General features: G+C 41.2%; 2 protein-coding genes and 2 pseudogenes across 2 annotated transcripts; 2 read left to right on the top strand and 2 right to left on the bottom strand.

Annotated features, from left to right (window-relative positions):
- The first annotated feature begins 1,364 nt into the window (after positions 1 to 1,364).
- Positions 1,365 to 2,865, top strand: LOC129599228 (uncharacterized; annotated as a pseudogene).
- A 1,130-nt stretch (positions 2,866 to 3,995) lies between these two features.
- LOC129599224 (uncharacterized) lies at positions 3,996 to 5,940 on the top strand. Its single transcript, XM_055497398.1, has 2 exons — positions 3,996 to 4,330; positions 5,157 to 5,940. The coding sequence occupies exons 1-2, from the start codon at positions 4,070 to 4,072 to the stop codon at positions 5,526 to 5,528; spliced, it is 633 nt and encodes a 210-aa protein (XP_055353373.1). The 5' UTR covers positions 3,996 to 4,069; the 3' UTR covers positions 5,529 to 5,940.
- Positions 5,941 to 6,578: 638 nt separating this feature from the next.
- Positions 6,579 to 10,285, bottom strand: LOC129599227 (frizzled-8-like). Its single transcript, XM_055497403.1, is given in 4 exon segments — positions 6,579 to 7,373; positions 7,852 to 8,362; positions 8,365 to 8,783; positions 10,247 to 10,285. Coding segments are annotated over 3 exon segments (1,641 nt in total). The 5' UTR covers positions 8,768 to 8,783; positions 10,247 to 10,285; the 3' UTR covers positions 6,579 to 6,646.
- A 4,105-nt stretch (positions 10,286 to 14,390) lies between these two features.
- On the bottom strand, positions 14,391 to 16,292 carry LOC129599198 (exostosin-1-like; annotated as a pseudogene).
- Positions 16,293 to 16,296: the final 4 nt, after the last annotated feature.

Below are 16,296 nucleotides of genomic sequence, written 5' to 3'. Positions count from 1 at the left end.
CCATAATATTATAATCAGCCGATGGTTAAAATATATGTTTACCAACCAAAAGTGAACCAAAGATCTAGAGTAAGTTTAATAACGTACATATTTCAAGTTGTTAGAATAGCCGTATGGATGTTCTCCAGTTTTGGTCACAACAGTTTTTTTATAGAAGTGCTGTATAGATCTGCATCTGCACCTTCCTGTACACTTTGTGTGGTTAAGCAGCTTATCGGTGAGAATTAACCTACCCGGTTCTATTCGAGAAAAAGCGCCCATGTCTTCTTCATCCAAAAGATGTCTTTTGGATGGTTATTTTCGAATTTCAAAAGCCATATTATAGTTCCGTAGACCATGTATTTTAGACGTGAAAATGTACATAAAAAAGGGGCTCCATAAGTATACTGAAACATGCCGTTCTAAAGACGGCGTTTTATGCTCCGATGATGTCTAAAGCACGTCAAAAAATTGCTTGCCGTAGAACCGGGGCCTGTCCATGTGACCTTCGAAATGTAGTGTATCGCCATTCTTTGCACTACCCTTAATCCGATACATGTTTTACTGCAATGACTGTACAGAAGTTTTTTTTGCGCTGGCGAAGAGAAAAAGAGTGTTCCTACTACATTGGCGGCGTGGAACCGCGAGTGTTAGGACACGATGTTGATTTGTAAGCGTTGTAAAGGAGTGCAAATATTTGCAGTCAAACTGGATACATAAATGTAAACAATGGCTTAGAATTTCGGATTTCGGTTTTCATGCAAGCGAACCACGCTTCTGTTTATCTATTTACAGGACCCATAGATTAAGCGATTTTTAATTGTTGGCGCGGTTTTTATCATAACGCTGGCTTGCAAAGTGTGGCTGGATGTTGAAAAGCGTAAAAAGAAAAAGGCATATTTCTTTGTGCACGAGGCATTGTTCGAGCAGCGTCTGTTAGCGTTTCCGTACACATACCACATATACAATACAACGTATCGTGAGAGAGTGTGCAAAGAGCTTAGTCTTGAAATGGCTGGCCAAGGACTCTCCAAAAGCAACTGTTGACATCTTTAAAACCAACTCCAATGTAACCAGCTGCTTAGCGCTGCCAGTAAGCGGATTACTTTGGCTGACTGGGTAAAATATGTAATACTTGAATTAGCTGTTTGCTGCATATACCAAGTTTCTTACCTATCGGCTCCGGGTTGGTCTCACTTGACTTGGTTGTTTCTTGAAGAAAATAATTAAAACAACCTGTACACCACTTTGTTATACTCTAATCCCTGCAATATCAACTGACCTGCACGGATTATGGCAGCGTTGACCAACGACCCAGGTCGTTTCGCATGCTGACCTTATATGCATTTTCAGTGGATTGCCCATATTATTTTGTACTGGAAGGGATGGAATCATGGGAACTGGCCACTGGCATGCCGTATACATTAATGTCCTTTTGATGGTACTTCTCTTTCCTACTTATGCTTTTGCTGATAAGCACCCGAAACCGCCCAAACCCAAGCATGGTGCACACGATTCCAGGTAACTGAAACGAAATATTGCCCAAATGAGCTTATACGCTTCATTGTACTTTTGGAAAACTATAAATTTTATACTGTTGAAAGTAAAATATTATTGATTGTTAAGTGTTTCTCTTTTTGCGCGAGTCAATAGGCAGCCTAGTATATAGTACTACATATAACAATACTTTGCAACTGTTAATGGGCAACATTAAGTAACTGTTGGTACATTCTGCACATTATGTGACTGTCCGTGGTAATTATAATCGTAACATATGATTATTGTTTTGCTTTTCACTGCAAATCTATTGAGTACTTGCGATACGAATTATCCGTATTGCTGCAGCAAGCTGTCTGGAAGTGAAGTGCCACTTGTTTGCCACGTTGAGCACGTGTTCCTTGTTTGATTCTTTTCCGTTTGAAAATCATCGTGATGGCTCGTTAACGTTGAAAACCCGTACAGTGGTACACCAAACAGTGTGCAAAATAACACATGTGCTTGTTTTGTTGTCGCTTTTATGCTGATACAATTCTAACATTTGCATGTATATATCCGTAGTTCGGAGGAAGAAGGCCCATCTGGACGGGAGGGACTGCGGTGTTACAAGTGTGACCCAACGGATTACAACAACTACTGCCGGGATTTCAAGCCCAATTTAGCCACACCGTACGACTGCTATATACCTCCAACGGACACCCGGCATTCCAAGAATCCCACACCGCTGGAAGTATCACTAGATCCCGATAAGCCGTTTTCGTGCTACAAAATTAAAGGGACGTCGCTTATGGGCACGGGAAAGGTCAGTGTGCCATTAAAAATACAATGCAATTACATTTAGTCTTACTGTAGTCGGGTGTAATTACTGTATATATCTCTTGTATGGCTATGTGTGTGAAACCGACTCTTATTGATATAATCTGCAAAATTTGGCTTGTCAAATTAGTCCGTTTCTGCCCAAGAAAGCAATGAAACTGCAATTTAGTACGTAATATGCACTTATGCAGTGACATTAATGCAATATAAAATTACTGTAGTATGGCCAATACAATTTTTGTTCATGGCTGCTCAAAATTTGCGACCCATATTAACAGCGGCAAGGATTTATTTACCTGTTACATATAAACTCGGCGCAATGCGTTAATTAAAATAAATGCCTAATAGAGAATATTCAATTTTTCAGTGTACGGTGCAAAACGGTATGGATGTGGGCATTTAACAAAATTCAAAGAAGCGCCTATTAGGACCCTGGATCATGAGTGCGTGGATGTGAAGCTGGGCAAGGATAAAAGCAAAGAGTTCTTCGAAGGAACTATTTGTAACTGTGATAATGCCGATGGATGCAATGCGGCACCCAAGAAATTTTCTTATTACTTCGTATCCTGCTAATTCGCCTAATTGCTTATATTTTTCTGTTACTTTCAGAATATAAAAAATACGGGTAATATATGAGCATGCGAGAACGATTTAATTTTAAATAGTCATTAAATCTAGTACTAGTCAAAATGCAAGATTATCAATTAATCGTGCAGAGCCTTTCCAGTACCACGAAATATATTGAAACATGGATAACTACAGCCCTATTTTGTTCAAGATTGCTTGCCAGTTTATTGGTCCAACGATTTTTTTCGTCATAATTACTGAAGTATTTACGTTGCTGCGACATTTACGTTGCTAAATAAAAATAACTGTTTCGCGCGACGTACAATACTTTTATATAATATGCAGAGTATCGAAGGGATTAATCTGTGTCGTGTGAAAGCGAAATTACCATACTTCCGTGTGAGTGTGTCAATAATGATTTCGCATCTACACGAAAAACAGCCGTTCAGACAATCATTACGTTACATTAAGCACATTCCATGAGTAATTTGGAGTACGAGTTGTAGATACGTATTGTATTTCTCGCAAAAAAACTTGCTACATCACGACCTTGGTGTACAATGCTCCTCTAAAGTGACTTCCTACTTACATTTGTTAACGAAAAGCCTTGCACGAGACTTTGAATGGTGTTGCTTTTTAGGTTAATGAATAATAGCACGCCTGCTGCTTTGAAAGTAAAACTGATTATAGAAACGCGAAAATGATACCTGCTGAAGTCAATTTGTTCCGTTAGCGAATGACCTTATGGTAAAAAACTCATAAACAATTAGGCTAGAAGACTAAGTATGCACTATGCAACATATAAAAAAACGCAGAGTCCACGGGAATCACAACATATATAAAACAAACCGTGCAAACATAAGTTTTAGGATTTGCCACTGTGATCGGTTGCGATTAAGGACGTAACTAAACAGTTTTACGAGGATGAGATACAAAACAGACACATTATTGCATGGCACCATTTGTTACGCATGCTTCCGGAAAAGTTCTCACGCTTTGTTTTATGGAACCTGTGTTGCAGACCAAACGCCGCATTGTGCTAAACTTGTTTCAGTGTTCGGATCCCTTTAGGCGTTCGCTTGATACAGCCTTATATGCACTGCATACAACTACGTAATGTTTTCCCGTCGCATGGCACGCACTGCTGTCGTATTGCCACCTGTTGACCTTTACAGCAAATATTCTGTAGTTTACGAAAACAGAAATAATCATGTTTTACCGCCAAAGATGGGTAACCGCAGGGGTGCTTTTAGCAACAGTTTCTTCTTTGTTTTGGCTCGTTGGTGGACAGTCAGATCTTACTATGGAAAGTACGGGTAAATATGCCATTGAATCCGCTATTGGCAGATTGAGCCGAGCCCGGATATTTAACGATGACCACGAATTCATGAGACGTGTTGCTTGGATTGAAACGAGGGACGGTGGTGACCCGAAAACATTCCGCACTGGATATTATGGTGGAATATGGCAGGTAGAAACTAAAAACAAACTGAAAATGAAGGTTTCGAACGCTTGCCATCTTTGTATTCGATTTAGCTGCTACTTCGGTACTTGGCGCAAAGCCTGTTGCGTTTTAAAAATTCACAAACAGAGCGCATGAAAACTGCTAATAGCTACTAAATGCGGATGATACGGTATATACTTTCATAATACGGTATATTATACTTTCATAATTCATGATACGGTATATACTTTCATAATCATATTAACCAGAGAGGTTTTGGTTCGTACGGAAAATTACCATGAATTCGTACGTTCGTACGTCATTAGGAAAATGCATCGAATGGTGTATTAACAGTCCGCGTAGCGCAGCTCTTTGCGTTTTAGAATTATTTACAGTGATAATGTTTAGGTTATCGATACCCCAGCCACAGTTTTGTGACCTTTACCTGTGCTACGATTGCTTCCACAAATATAATTACCATTCGCGATATCCTGCACTTCCACACTACATTTCCACACTATAATTAGTTGAAAAACATGGCTTTAGTAGCACGGGACGGTTGCAGCAACGCGGCTCGCAAACCTTTGTGCGACAAGGTTGTACCGAAAGGTCGTGGCTCCGTGTTTGTTACTATATGTAAAATTTTCAGCCTTAAACAAAGTTTGAGTTCGCAAAAAATTTTCAGTTATATATCCGACTGAGAGGTAATGGCGGTAAACTGCGTTGCAGTATTGGACATAATTATAGTATTGTGTATGCGCGAAGCTTTATACAATACTGTAGTTGTAAACCTTGAAATACCGTACAGATAGGTGATAATTAGAATCTTGTGCACATGCTTTATTCTCGCCAGGTGGACGCTGACGTGTTTTTCAATACTCAAACTGACCCGGTAGCGATTTCCGTGTGGCAACCTCGAATCGCTAGCAAATTGAACATAAGCTGGCCGGACGTTCTGTGGAAGGACCTGCGCAAGCCATTTTACTCCTTGCTAGCCGCCCGACTCCAGCTTCAAATCCAAACGCAGCCCGGCGAGTGTAAGCGACCTATTCCCAATTCCCTGCCTGACCAAGCGACGTTCTACTTGCGCTGCTACCATACATCATCCTCCAACCAGATCAGCCTTTCTATGCAGATGGGAGCAGTTCGCAATCCGAACAGTTTTATTTTGGCCATCACTGAATGTAGAAAAGCAATGTCGTGCACAAGCGGCGGACCGACATAATCGAGAAGCCAATGGAAATTCCAAGCCAAGCCAATGGCAATAAAGTTCAAAGCTGCCTGCTTCTTCCATTCTAATTTCATATTAAGCATTTCAAGACAATTTAAGTTAATGTGTATATAAAATAATTCTAATGTCTGCTTGAATATTTTTGTAGTCGATATACGTACAGTGACGTATATATATATATATATATATATATATATATGAAATATCATAGTTATTTTGTTGACTGCAATATTTTATGTGTGCTTGAATGACCGATACGTAGATCGTGTCGGCGTTATCGATCGAACCGCCTGCATTTTTTATAGAATGCCTGCATGATGACGTGGCGTATTGCGAAATATTTCAGTTTTTGGTAGGTCAGTTTGATGACCGCTTGATTAATGCCACTAATTGTCAATGGTTTAAATTCTTTTGTCTATCCGGTAGAAAAAGTTTGGCGAAGACATACAGAAAAACCTATTTAGGTTCAACTGTCTCGTTATCCCACTTTAGATTACTGGTACCAGAACTATCAACATACAGTATTGTATTAAATTATTAGCGCTTTTAAATAACAAACCAATGCTATCCTTTCGATGTTTTTTACGTAATTTAGCCCTGTTATAACTGACGATAAGCATTACTTAAAATTCGGCGTCCAAATGCCTATATAAGTTAGTCATCAGTGAAATGCAGTGTTTTGCTTAAGTCTTAGGGGTTTAAAATATGAATGGCAAATTACTTGGCGTATTGTTATTTATTTTGACACTGTGATGAAGTTCAGTTTTGCAACCTGCGAAGCAGGATTACTGACTTCAGATTTGCGGAATACTGAAATGCTTATTGCTTTCCTTGTGACGATATGCGATAACAAAAGTACCGTCTTGAGCGTCCAAATTGTCGTCTAACTAAGCGTCGGCTTTCGTTTTCGGTGCCATTATGAAAACACCATACAAATACTCAACTTTATTTATATTAACATAACATATAACACATAATAATGTACGCGTTCAACAATCGTCGTACAGTATGTATCACAACAAAAACAAAGAACATTGACCACTTTGTATGGCTTTCTGAACGGAGAATTTCAAAATTGAGATCCATCAGACACAGCGCGAACTGCCACGGAGCTATACCGCGTTTAACGAGTATTTACACTGCAGTCGCAGGAATGGATCCGTTGATTTGGTCAAAGTATACTCATCAGCCTTCGCAATTACTTGCTGGGCTTTTGCGCGGGATCCACAACATACAAAACCCCAAGACTTTACCGTCTTTAAATTCAGAAACCAACCCACAGAAATAACACCCACAACCAACATCGCTAAATATTTGATGATATATAATACTGAAACATTCGGCTGGCTTCCACTTCCTTTACAATTGCACAGTGTCGTCCGTTCCCAGTCTTCTCGATACAGCATTTCATATATTGTGCAGCCAAGGAAAGTGGCAAAATGGACGAACGTACAAATGGCGAAGGCCCCAATCCGGTTCATCTGGTGGTGGAAGCGCTGGTGTTCCTCCTTGTCGGACAGGGAAATCAGTCGACCCTTCTGCGAGTGCGCGCCCCACAAAGAGCACATTCCCAGCAGTATGAAACCGGCTCCGATCACTAAGTAAACAGCCAGCGGTGCCGTCACGAAGACCAAGAGGTCATTGGGGTCATGCATGCCGACATAGCACACCCCGGCTACCGGATCGCCGTCGACGGAATGTGTTCCCAGGACGACAGCGGTAAAGCCCAGTGGCAGTCCCCACGCTGCTAAGTGGAACCATTTCCAGTGCGCAGCCAGCGCTTCCGTCGTCCACTTCCGGCCAGTCGATAAGTACCACGTAAAAGACAGAATCACCCACCTACAAATTATGTCCAATTAAAACTAGAAATATGCAGTCATAGAAAGCAGTTCCGGCACAAGTGATCAAGACGATTAATACATTCAAGTTTTACAAACTTTACCAGTTCCGTGCAAAAGCAGCAATATTTATTTATTTAAACAATTATTGTGTTCCTATTTTATAAAAAATTACTATCTGAGCCGTCTTCAAAAATTCTAAGGTGATCGCAATGTTTTGCACATCATATATATTTGGACATTACGATTTTGCAGCTGGCGTCGCCGGCGAGCATCTAAGTTATCTAACAAGCCACCGTGAATTTGAAATCCCCAGTTTTTATTATTGATCTCATTCAATGTATTCATTATTAATTTTGGATGTGCTCATGTCTGTGGACAACAGATTTACAGCATAGCTTACCATATGCAGCTGGCCATCCCAAAAAGTAAAGAAGGACAAAATCACGGTGCATTTCCAACTGCTAATATCACCGTGCCTGGAAGCTCCTCCGCTGCACGAAACATCGGAATGCCCAAAATACAGTCGTAATACGAAGCCCAGTGACACCATCAGGTAACACCCGGTAATAAGGACGACAGGCCTCTCCGGATACAAAAATCTCTTTCGGTCAAGCAGGAATGTAAGAACGGACAAAAAGGTCAAGGCAAAGCACAACACAGACCATCCACCAATCCAATATTCGATAATCATCCACTCATTGCGGCTGGGAAATGGACTCCGGCAGGGACTTGCACAGCCGGCTAATCCCGCAAAACTGGTGCCATCAATCGCTGGCACGGATAAATCCTTAGGACAACTGCAGGGAGGGCAGGTTGCAACAACAGGCGGCGGAAATGACGAAGAAATGGGAGTTTTGGTACTCTTGGTGCTGCCGCCGCTCCGGGGCGGTGGCACTGGTCGCGCTTCCGGCTGATCCGGCACGGAGCCGTTGAGCCAGTCCATGCACAGATTTTCCGGATCACCGTCTTCTTTATACTCGGGAACTGTTCGCACTGCATCCTCTCAGGCCACTCGAAACCATACTGTGCCATAACCGGCTCACAGGCCGCCCTGGTACGCAGACACACGGATCGGCAAACGGGAATAGGCCGGTGGAAATTCTCCATGCAGATGGGCGCATACATGCTGCAGAGGAACTTGGCCAGTTCCGGACTGCACTTTGTGTGCACTAGCGGTATGAATTGATGAACTTCTAGGCCGGCTTCGTCTTGTGTTTCATGATGGAATCGATTGGGCATCATGGTGTAATTGTACGGCACGTGTGACCGGCACAACGGAATCTTTAACAATTCGCAGCGTACAGTTTCCGGCTGCAAACTCCCATTAACACCATCCATTTCCACCAGAATTACAGTCAATAGCCAAACGCCAACCGGCAAAAGAACAGCCATTTTAAGCTGGGTAAACCTAACAACAAAAAGCAGAAACGATTTGAATTACACGCCACTATAGTATGCGGTGTCAGTGTTGGGACAAAGGCTATTCGGCGGATATCTGTATATCGAACTGCAGGGCTTAATGGAAGCCGTTGAAGGGATGGTGCAGCGACCATTTCCTTCGGTAGAGCGAAATTCAATTTGCTCTCGCACGGACAGGCCAGTTCATCTGGACTCAATTTCCTCAGCTTAACCAAATATACACAATTCCGTTATGCGCTCTCACTGTCTCACAACGCAATCCTGGATGATCCAGACTGTGTTTCAGAACAATCAACTGCGATCGTTCGAGTAACAAATACTTCTGCTTCGGCGCGTACATGTTGCTGCTATCTAAAAGTAAGGCTGGCAAATAACGCAAGATTTCAGTTATATCCAGATTTCAGTGGAAAACATTCAGGCCATTAGATTAATGAGCTAACAAGAAAAACACACTTATTTTTGCATGATTTTCACTTGCGAAAATGACCGGTTTCTCGGATACTGTTAAATAATTACTCTAATGCTAATATTTAAAACGCAAATTTTCGATACTTAAATAAATAGCCAGCAGGTTTCAGGTGATCAATTATCTACCTAAAATTTGAACATCTAAATTATCTTACAACAAGATACAACAAGTACGCAATGGTTCTTCTGCCTATTGAGTTGGCTGAAATAGATCAGAGTATTAAATTATTGGCTTTTGTGAAATTGAAACTGGGGACTGAATAATATCATATGAGAACAACATCAGCAACTGTTGTGCAATGGAACGAATAGTGGAAATTTGGAAATACCTGCTTGTGTAATAGTTCTATATCGTTAGTGCAACACATGTGATAATACTCTGCATAAACGCCCATAAATCAGAAACTTAGATTGCAATCTAATGAAGTTTACTTAATACGTTAATACTTACTTTACTAAGTTTACTTAATCTCATGTTAGTTAGAGCAAAAATTTTTTGTCGTTGGTTCCGTACACTGGCACGCGCATAGCTGTTCCGATTATAACATAATCAAATCGTTGTAAAGCTGCTTACTTACTCCTTACGCACTACATGTTTTGAAGCAGAGTGGATAACCTTAAACTTATGCACGGCTACGTAATTTCCCTATAGTGAAATGGTTGATTTAGTTGGTTTATACATGAAATAGTTGGTTTATGCAGATTTTTTTACAACTATTTATGGTTTTAATCAGTATTTGTGCAGGCAAGCATCGGTCAATCATGTGGACATAAAATAAAAACAAGTTACTACTATACTGACTTAATTTTAGCTGTAGTAAATGCTTACTATGTGTATGTTGTAATATTCAGAAAAATAGCGGGCATAAAACCATTATTCCTCCTCTACTGCAATGGATAAAGCTTGCTGACTCTTTTCTTCAAATAAGAACACAGCAAGCAAAAAGGATTTGGCTGACAGAGAACAAAGCGTCTTAATCTTACCTCGACGAATTTTCGTCTGCCGGCAGAAAAGCAGGTTGGACAAATTATTCTCACAAAGCTAGGATTAAGTCCGGAATGCAGTATGCTGAGAATACGGCATGCGGTGAGTGCACCTTGAGTTTAATAACAAATTCGCATCAAATCGAAGATGAATTCAAAACGGAAACGAACACCGCATACTAGAAAAACTTCAAACGATTATTCCCACATTAATCATAATCTGTCAAATTGCGGCGACAAAATGACTCCGTTAACATGTCGGGGCAGTCAGAAGAGAATGGCCGTTTTACGGGCGTGCGTGATTGTGATCACTCACAAGACGAAAGAGCGGACAAGACCGAAGAATGCTACCACGCGACTGACCAGTGCATTTAACAAGCTGCTGATAACTCCATCACCATATTAATCATCCCGGAAAATGAGGCGGGCGGGCCTTGTGTGCAAAATATGGAACGTCACGATCGCTGATTGGTCGCCGGCCGCCTAATCGGTCACACCTAGCCAGCTTCTGGTCAGTAATGCGCCAGCTATTAGAGAAATGGAAAATGACCGTGGGTGCAGTGTATTTACTAGTCCTGTCAATTAGGAGTCAATCAATCGGAACATTAACATAACGTTTAGCCGGGCAAATTATCGATTTTCAACAAGAAGGACGAGTGAATAATAAATGTAGGTATAGAGATTAGTGTGGGACGTGTTGCAATGATGTCGAAAACAAGGGCTACTACCGTATCTCTGGCGATCTCTGTGTCTTCGGTTTGAAAGGAATCTGAGCCATTGCATATCCCAAGAACAGAAGCTTGGGAAAGTTAAACAGGGTAGAGTGCAGTGAGGCTAGCTGGCATAAACGTGTGAAATGGTGAACAATGGTGCATTTCAAACCCTAAGAATCAGATGTTTAAGTCAGGATGAATGCGAAACATACAATTTAAAACAATTTTGTCAATAACGAATATTTTCCTGGTAATTGCAACTTACATGTACGATCCCTGCTCATTTCAAAAAAACGTTTATAGAATGACGCGTTTACCTTATACGGAACGCTGTGACCTTTTATGCATTTCTCAAAGTGCAACAGCTACTGTTTGTTCTTGCGTTCGCGTACCGCTGAATAATTTTTCTGTACACAGTAGGATTATTTAAACACTATCACCTTGACACTATCTTTGCTGTACGTATACTACTAGTTCTATGACTAGTACTAGTACAAGATGAACATATTTTTTATAATGGTGGTATAATAAGCTAATATAAATATAATCCTTCTGATATTCGCGGAAAACTAAATATTGAATGTAAAGGTTTGGTTTTGTTCCGGCCCCGATTGCTTGGCACTGGACGTTTCGAGATGCAATAGCGTAAAATCGATAAAATAAGTTACTTGTCCGAGAACTAATGGTGAGTTCTTGTCGAATTAGAACGACTGCGAATAGACCCTGATGTGGACTGGCCATTAATCAGCAGATTCAATTTGACCATTTGAATCAAAATTATGCATAAGTACCTAATTATTTTCGCGATAGAGTCATGAACTTTGTTCTGCAGCCTGTCGTTTCGCCCTGGACAAGCAGTAATGTTTTTATGCCAGATACAACAAGTACAAGTAAGTATGCAGTCACTCTAGAAGTATACACATCGTCATGTTGCATTATTACCGTATTTCAAATGCTGCGATTAAAATTTTCCTTTCGTTCTTACTAACTTACATGTCAATAACAAAAAGCGAAAATATTGCTGCAGATTGATTTGATCTACAGTGCACTAATAATTTTATATTAACAATTTTGTCACATTTGCTTTTTTGTGTTCACCATCGCCGTTGATATAAAACCGCAAACAGGCCAGGTTAAATTTTTACGGTTATTAGCTCAAGTTCAAAAAATTTTTGGATGGCTTTATGCGAACTTCGATAAAAGTTTTGAAAGCATGAAGGTTGTTTGCGATAAAAAAACGGGACCTGTCCCTTTTGGTTTATTTTGTTGCAGCTACTGTATTCAGTAGCTATTTTTTCTGTGCAGTAATTAAGTTTTATTGCTCTTGCTAACCATAAGGTAAGTGAGGCGCTGACAACGGACCGCAGATCCATTTGTCAATTTCACAACAGATAACTACATGGGACGAGGCGAAATATGACACATTAGCAGAACAGCCTTGTTGGATATTTGCACAGAAGAGGGAAAAGTGCAAATTAGGAAGGAGGCACAGATGTGCTGACCAGCGGTCACTCACGCCAGCAGGGACACTCAATTGTTCCTGCTGATGATTGAATTTCGTTTCTGTCTGAAATGATTTGCTGAATACTTTAGCTAAGATCAACAATGGTCTCGTCGTCCATATACGCGCAAAATGTGAAGTGATTAAGCAAAGAAAGCAGCGGAGTCCCAGCCTACGTATGACTGCAGTGCAGTGTATTATGAGAAGGGGAGAAAATGCTCGGGAACACGCTACTTCAAGTAGGGTGGTGCAGACTGCAAATTTTGCCCATCATCTTGCCAGCGACGGATACCTGCTGGCCATTATATTCATTAGCGCTGCCACTCCACTCCGCCTATTGTCACGCCAGACCAACAGCATGTTCTTCATGGCCAGTACGAGTACCACTCATCTTGCTCCGTCGAGGGAAATTTTGCATTTATTACTCCGCGACTCGGTACATAGTTTTCCCGTGAACAAGCCATTAGCCACATCTGGTCATTATGGGCATTGTGCTTAAACGGTTGGGTGGCATCGGAGAAAATGTTAATAAGCGCAAAATTAACTGTAGTTTATGCAGCATTGCTCTTCAGTTCCTTCTCGACAGGATGGGCAGGTGAAGAAACAAAAATGTATAGTGATTCGCTGATTGATCTACTGTACAGATGTGATGCAGAGAGAATTTTCGAAGAAATGCGTACTTAAACATATCTACAGATGTAACTGGTCGTACTTTTTGTTTCTCACTGCCAGTGCCGACAGCCGGCTGAAAACAATAAGAATTATTTGTACGCCAAAAAATATGAGTGCAGTACTCTGCCGTATGGTCAGCCGTCACTGTTTGGTACATATTTCTAATTAATTTTCTGTAAATAAAAGCCGATTAAATGATGACGAATTCAGGAGTCGTTCACATAAGTACTGTACTGATTTATTTCAACTACATACCATTGTAGAAAGCATACAACCTATCAGATTAATTTTTGCACAAAAATTTTTCTCATTTTGCCGGGCGATTTAATACGAATCAAACGGAATTAACAAAATAAGTCGTAACGAACGAACGCAGGACAACTGATCCGCGAGTACCGATTCCATATATAGTGTCGGATGTGAAACTGACCGACTTCCTGCAAGCATGATAAACTCGAGAGACACGAGTGTAGTAAATGTCTCCTACAATCCAGCGGCGGGAATGTGCTGTTCCATTAGCTAAGCCCGTGGCCCGCTTTTATCATCGGAATCAGGTCATCGTGTCCTGGCAACCTGGTAAATAATTAAGGTAAAATTGATCTGGACACGTTAACCATCCTCATTCACCACTACTTGGCGGAAGTGAAAGTGTCGCTTTCGGCCAATTGACCGGCTCCCCGTGGTCACACTTTATTGCTAGCCCTGCTGAATCCGACACACACGAAAGGACAATAATGATTTGTGCCGAGGATAAGAATGTAACGTTGCATCCAAATTAAAAGCCATCTTTTATCTACGTTCACGAATTCTTTTCACCTCTCTATTGTGTGAACTTAATTGAGACGAGCAGACAAATTACTGTACAACAGCTACTGCTGCATGCCCGTAAAATGCTTCCTCATTATTGTCCGTGTAAAGAAAAGCAGGTACCAGGTAATGATGAACCTTGCTTTAATGCAGACTACAGAATAAAATTTTTTTGATGGGAGTTTACAACAGGATTTCGACCATGTATTTCAGTTTACAGTCAGTAGTCATACCACGAGATTTTTCTTATAGGTTTGTGAATGAATCGCAGTGAAAAGGCGGCAAGTACGGCGAAAAATAAAACATTTAGCTACCGCTACTCAACACATGAATTTCTCGCCAGGTTTTCATATTTTAATGCTTTTTTAAATGACAACACAGTAAACTAATACTACAATGCACATTTTGAGATCATAGCGAAAAAGAGAACAAAAAATCTATGGTGCGGTTTTCAAACTGTTTTCCAGCTGGCGGTATTTTTCCTGTAGCTGGACACGTTATCTTTATACAATACAGGATTATAAACAACAGATGACCGTAAAAGAGGCATGTAACCAAACAACTGCACCAATTCATTGATGCAATCACCCGTTGGCGTACCGTTATCCAATACCTGTCCATGTCAGAAGTTATAGAATCCTCATCCGACATTTTTCTGGTCAATCGCGCAGGCGGCACTCTTGTGATTCTCGCCGCCAGGAAATTTAGCAGAATATCCAAACAAATATCGGGCAGATTCGGCACCACTTTTCTTTGTAATGCCAGAGAAGGCCATAATACTGTACGTGAAAAAGGCTTCTTTCAGAAGACCAGCGAATATTCGTTAGTTAGTTTGTCCGAATATTTCCACGATTCGCTTGGCTCGTCCCAATAGTGTGAGGCTGCCCGGTAGCCAACAATACGGCTGGGAAAAGACTTCCAGACGTGGAAACCATACTCGAAATCTTCCCAGGTAAAACTGCAGTCGTCCTGCACGAGAAGAACTCCTTCCGTCGAGATCGTTTTTCTGAACACTTGCTGTAGTTGTGAGAAATTCAGCTGTGCGTCTTCCACACGGAAGGGGTTCGCAACCAGGTCCAGCTGTTCAGGGTACTCAGTGTTGTGGCTTTCCAGGGGCTAAACACAATGACCTTATCCACAAATCCGATACGGTTAATGACTTTCAAAAGCCGCACGAAACGTCCCATCAAATTTGCTTGCTAGTTACGTTGACGAGGATCGTTAGATTTTGCTTTGTATACAACCGTGGTTTATGCACATTATGAATGAATCCTCGGTGAAAGTTATCCAGTTCAATATGCGTCAATTGTGACATGGCCATTGCCGGCCACTTATTCCAATAGTCTTTCGCGCGCCGCACGGTAGCCGCGGTTGCGAACAATTTCCAAAGTCGTTACTACAATTCTTCAATGGAAGAAAAATACTGTCGCCAAAGTAGCTGAGTCTGTTGGCGGTAAATAAGTATCCGGTCGAAGTGGATGGATCTCAGCAGACTAGGAATTTGTGTCAGAAGTCGTTCGTCCGCCATGACCGCTGCTTTATTCCAGTCTATCACTTCGGTGAAAGGCAGCTCCCAATCGTTTGATAATATTACAGGAACACAACCGGCTTGCAGTGATTCCAAAACCGGAAGGAACCCAGTCGCCGACCCCGAGGACAAGGCAAAAGTGGTATTATCCAGCAGAGTTTGGTAATCGTACCTGTAACAAGGCTTCGTGAATGAGTTATGCATTTATCACAACAACCAATAATTCCTACACCAACTTAACAACACATAATATTATAAATAAGCTCCGGCACAAAGGCGTTGTGGAATCACAGACAAGGTGTGTACAACTGGTACAAGTATCAGGAAGCGACGTATATGAATGAAATCGAAACCACGGTACGATGGCGCACCAAGAACCGATTTATGCCGCATAATTTTTTTAAAAAAATCGGTGGTTTCGGCAGAGACAGGAAACAGTTCAGGCAGCTCTTCCTACCCATGCTTATTATAGGTATAGGCACCTAACTGTTAAGCAGCACCGTGTCCACTACGGATTCAAAAAATAATAAAAAGGTGCCCACGTGAATACTTCTAGAAAAATTCTAAAACTAAATGCACCCTTGTTACGGACGCCATTTACTTGCTGTCACCGCGTTACCGGTCGTAAAGAGAATCATCTCGATCGCAACGTTCGTCTCGTAGTTCCTTCGACTGCTTTCCATGGCGGCATGTAGTCAAAATGATAATATCCTTCCCATTGTGGATGTGGTATAGCGAATTACGACTGTTGGATCCAATGCCATACAGATAACGTTTTCCTTTGAAGGATACTAAATAACTTCGGGCTAACTCGGGATAGCGAGTGCTT

The sequence above is a fragment of the Paramacrobiotus metropolitanus genome, unplaced genomic scaffold, assembly GCF_019649055.1.
Source record: "Paramacrobiotus metropolitanus isolate TYO unplaced genomic scaffold, Prichtersi_v1.0 Parri_scaffold0000140, whole genome shotgun sequence".
NCBI lineage: Eukaryota > Metazoa > Tardigrada > Eutardigrada > Parachela > Macrobiotidae > Paramacrobiotus > Paramacrobiotus metropolitanus.
This window is presented reverse-complemented; position numbering and strand designations above follow the sequence as displayed.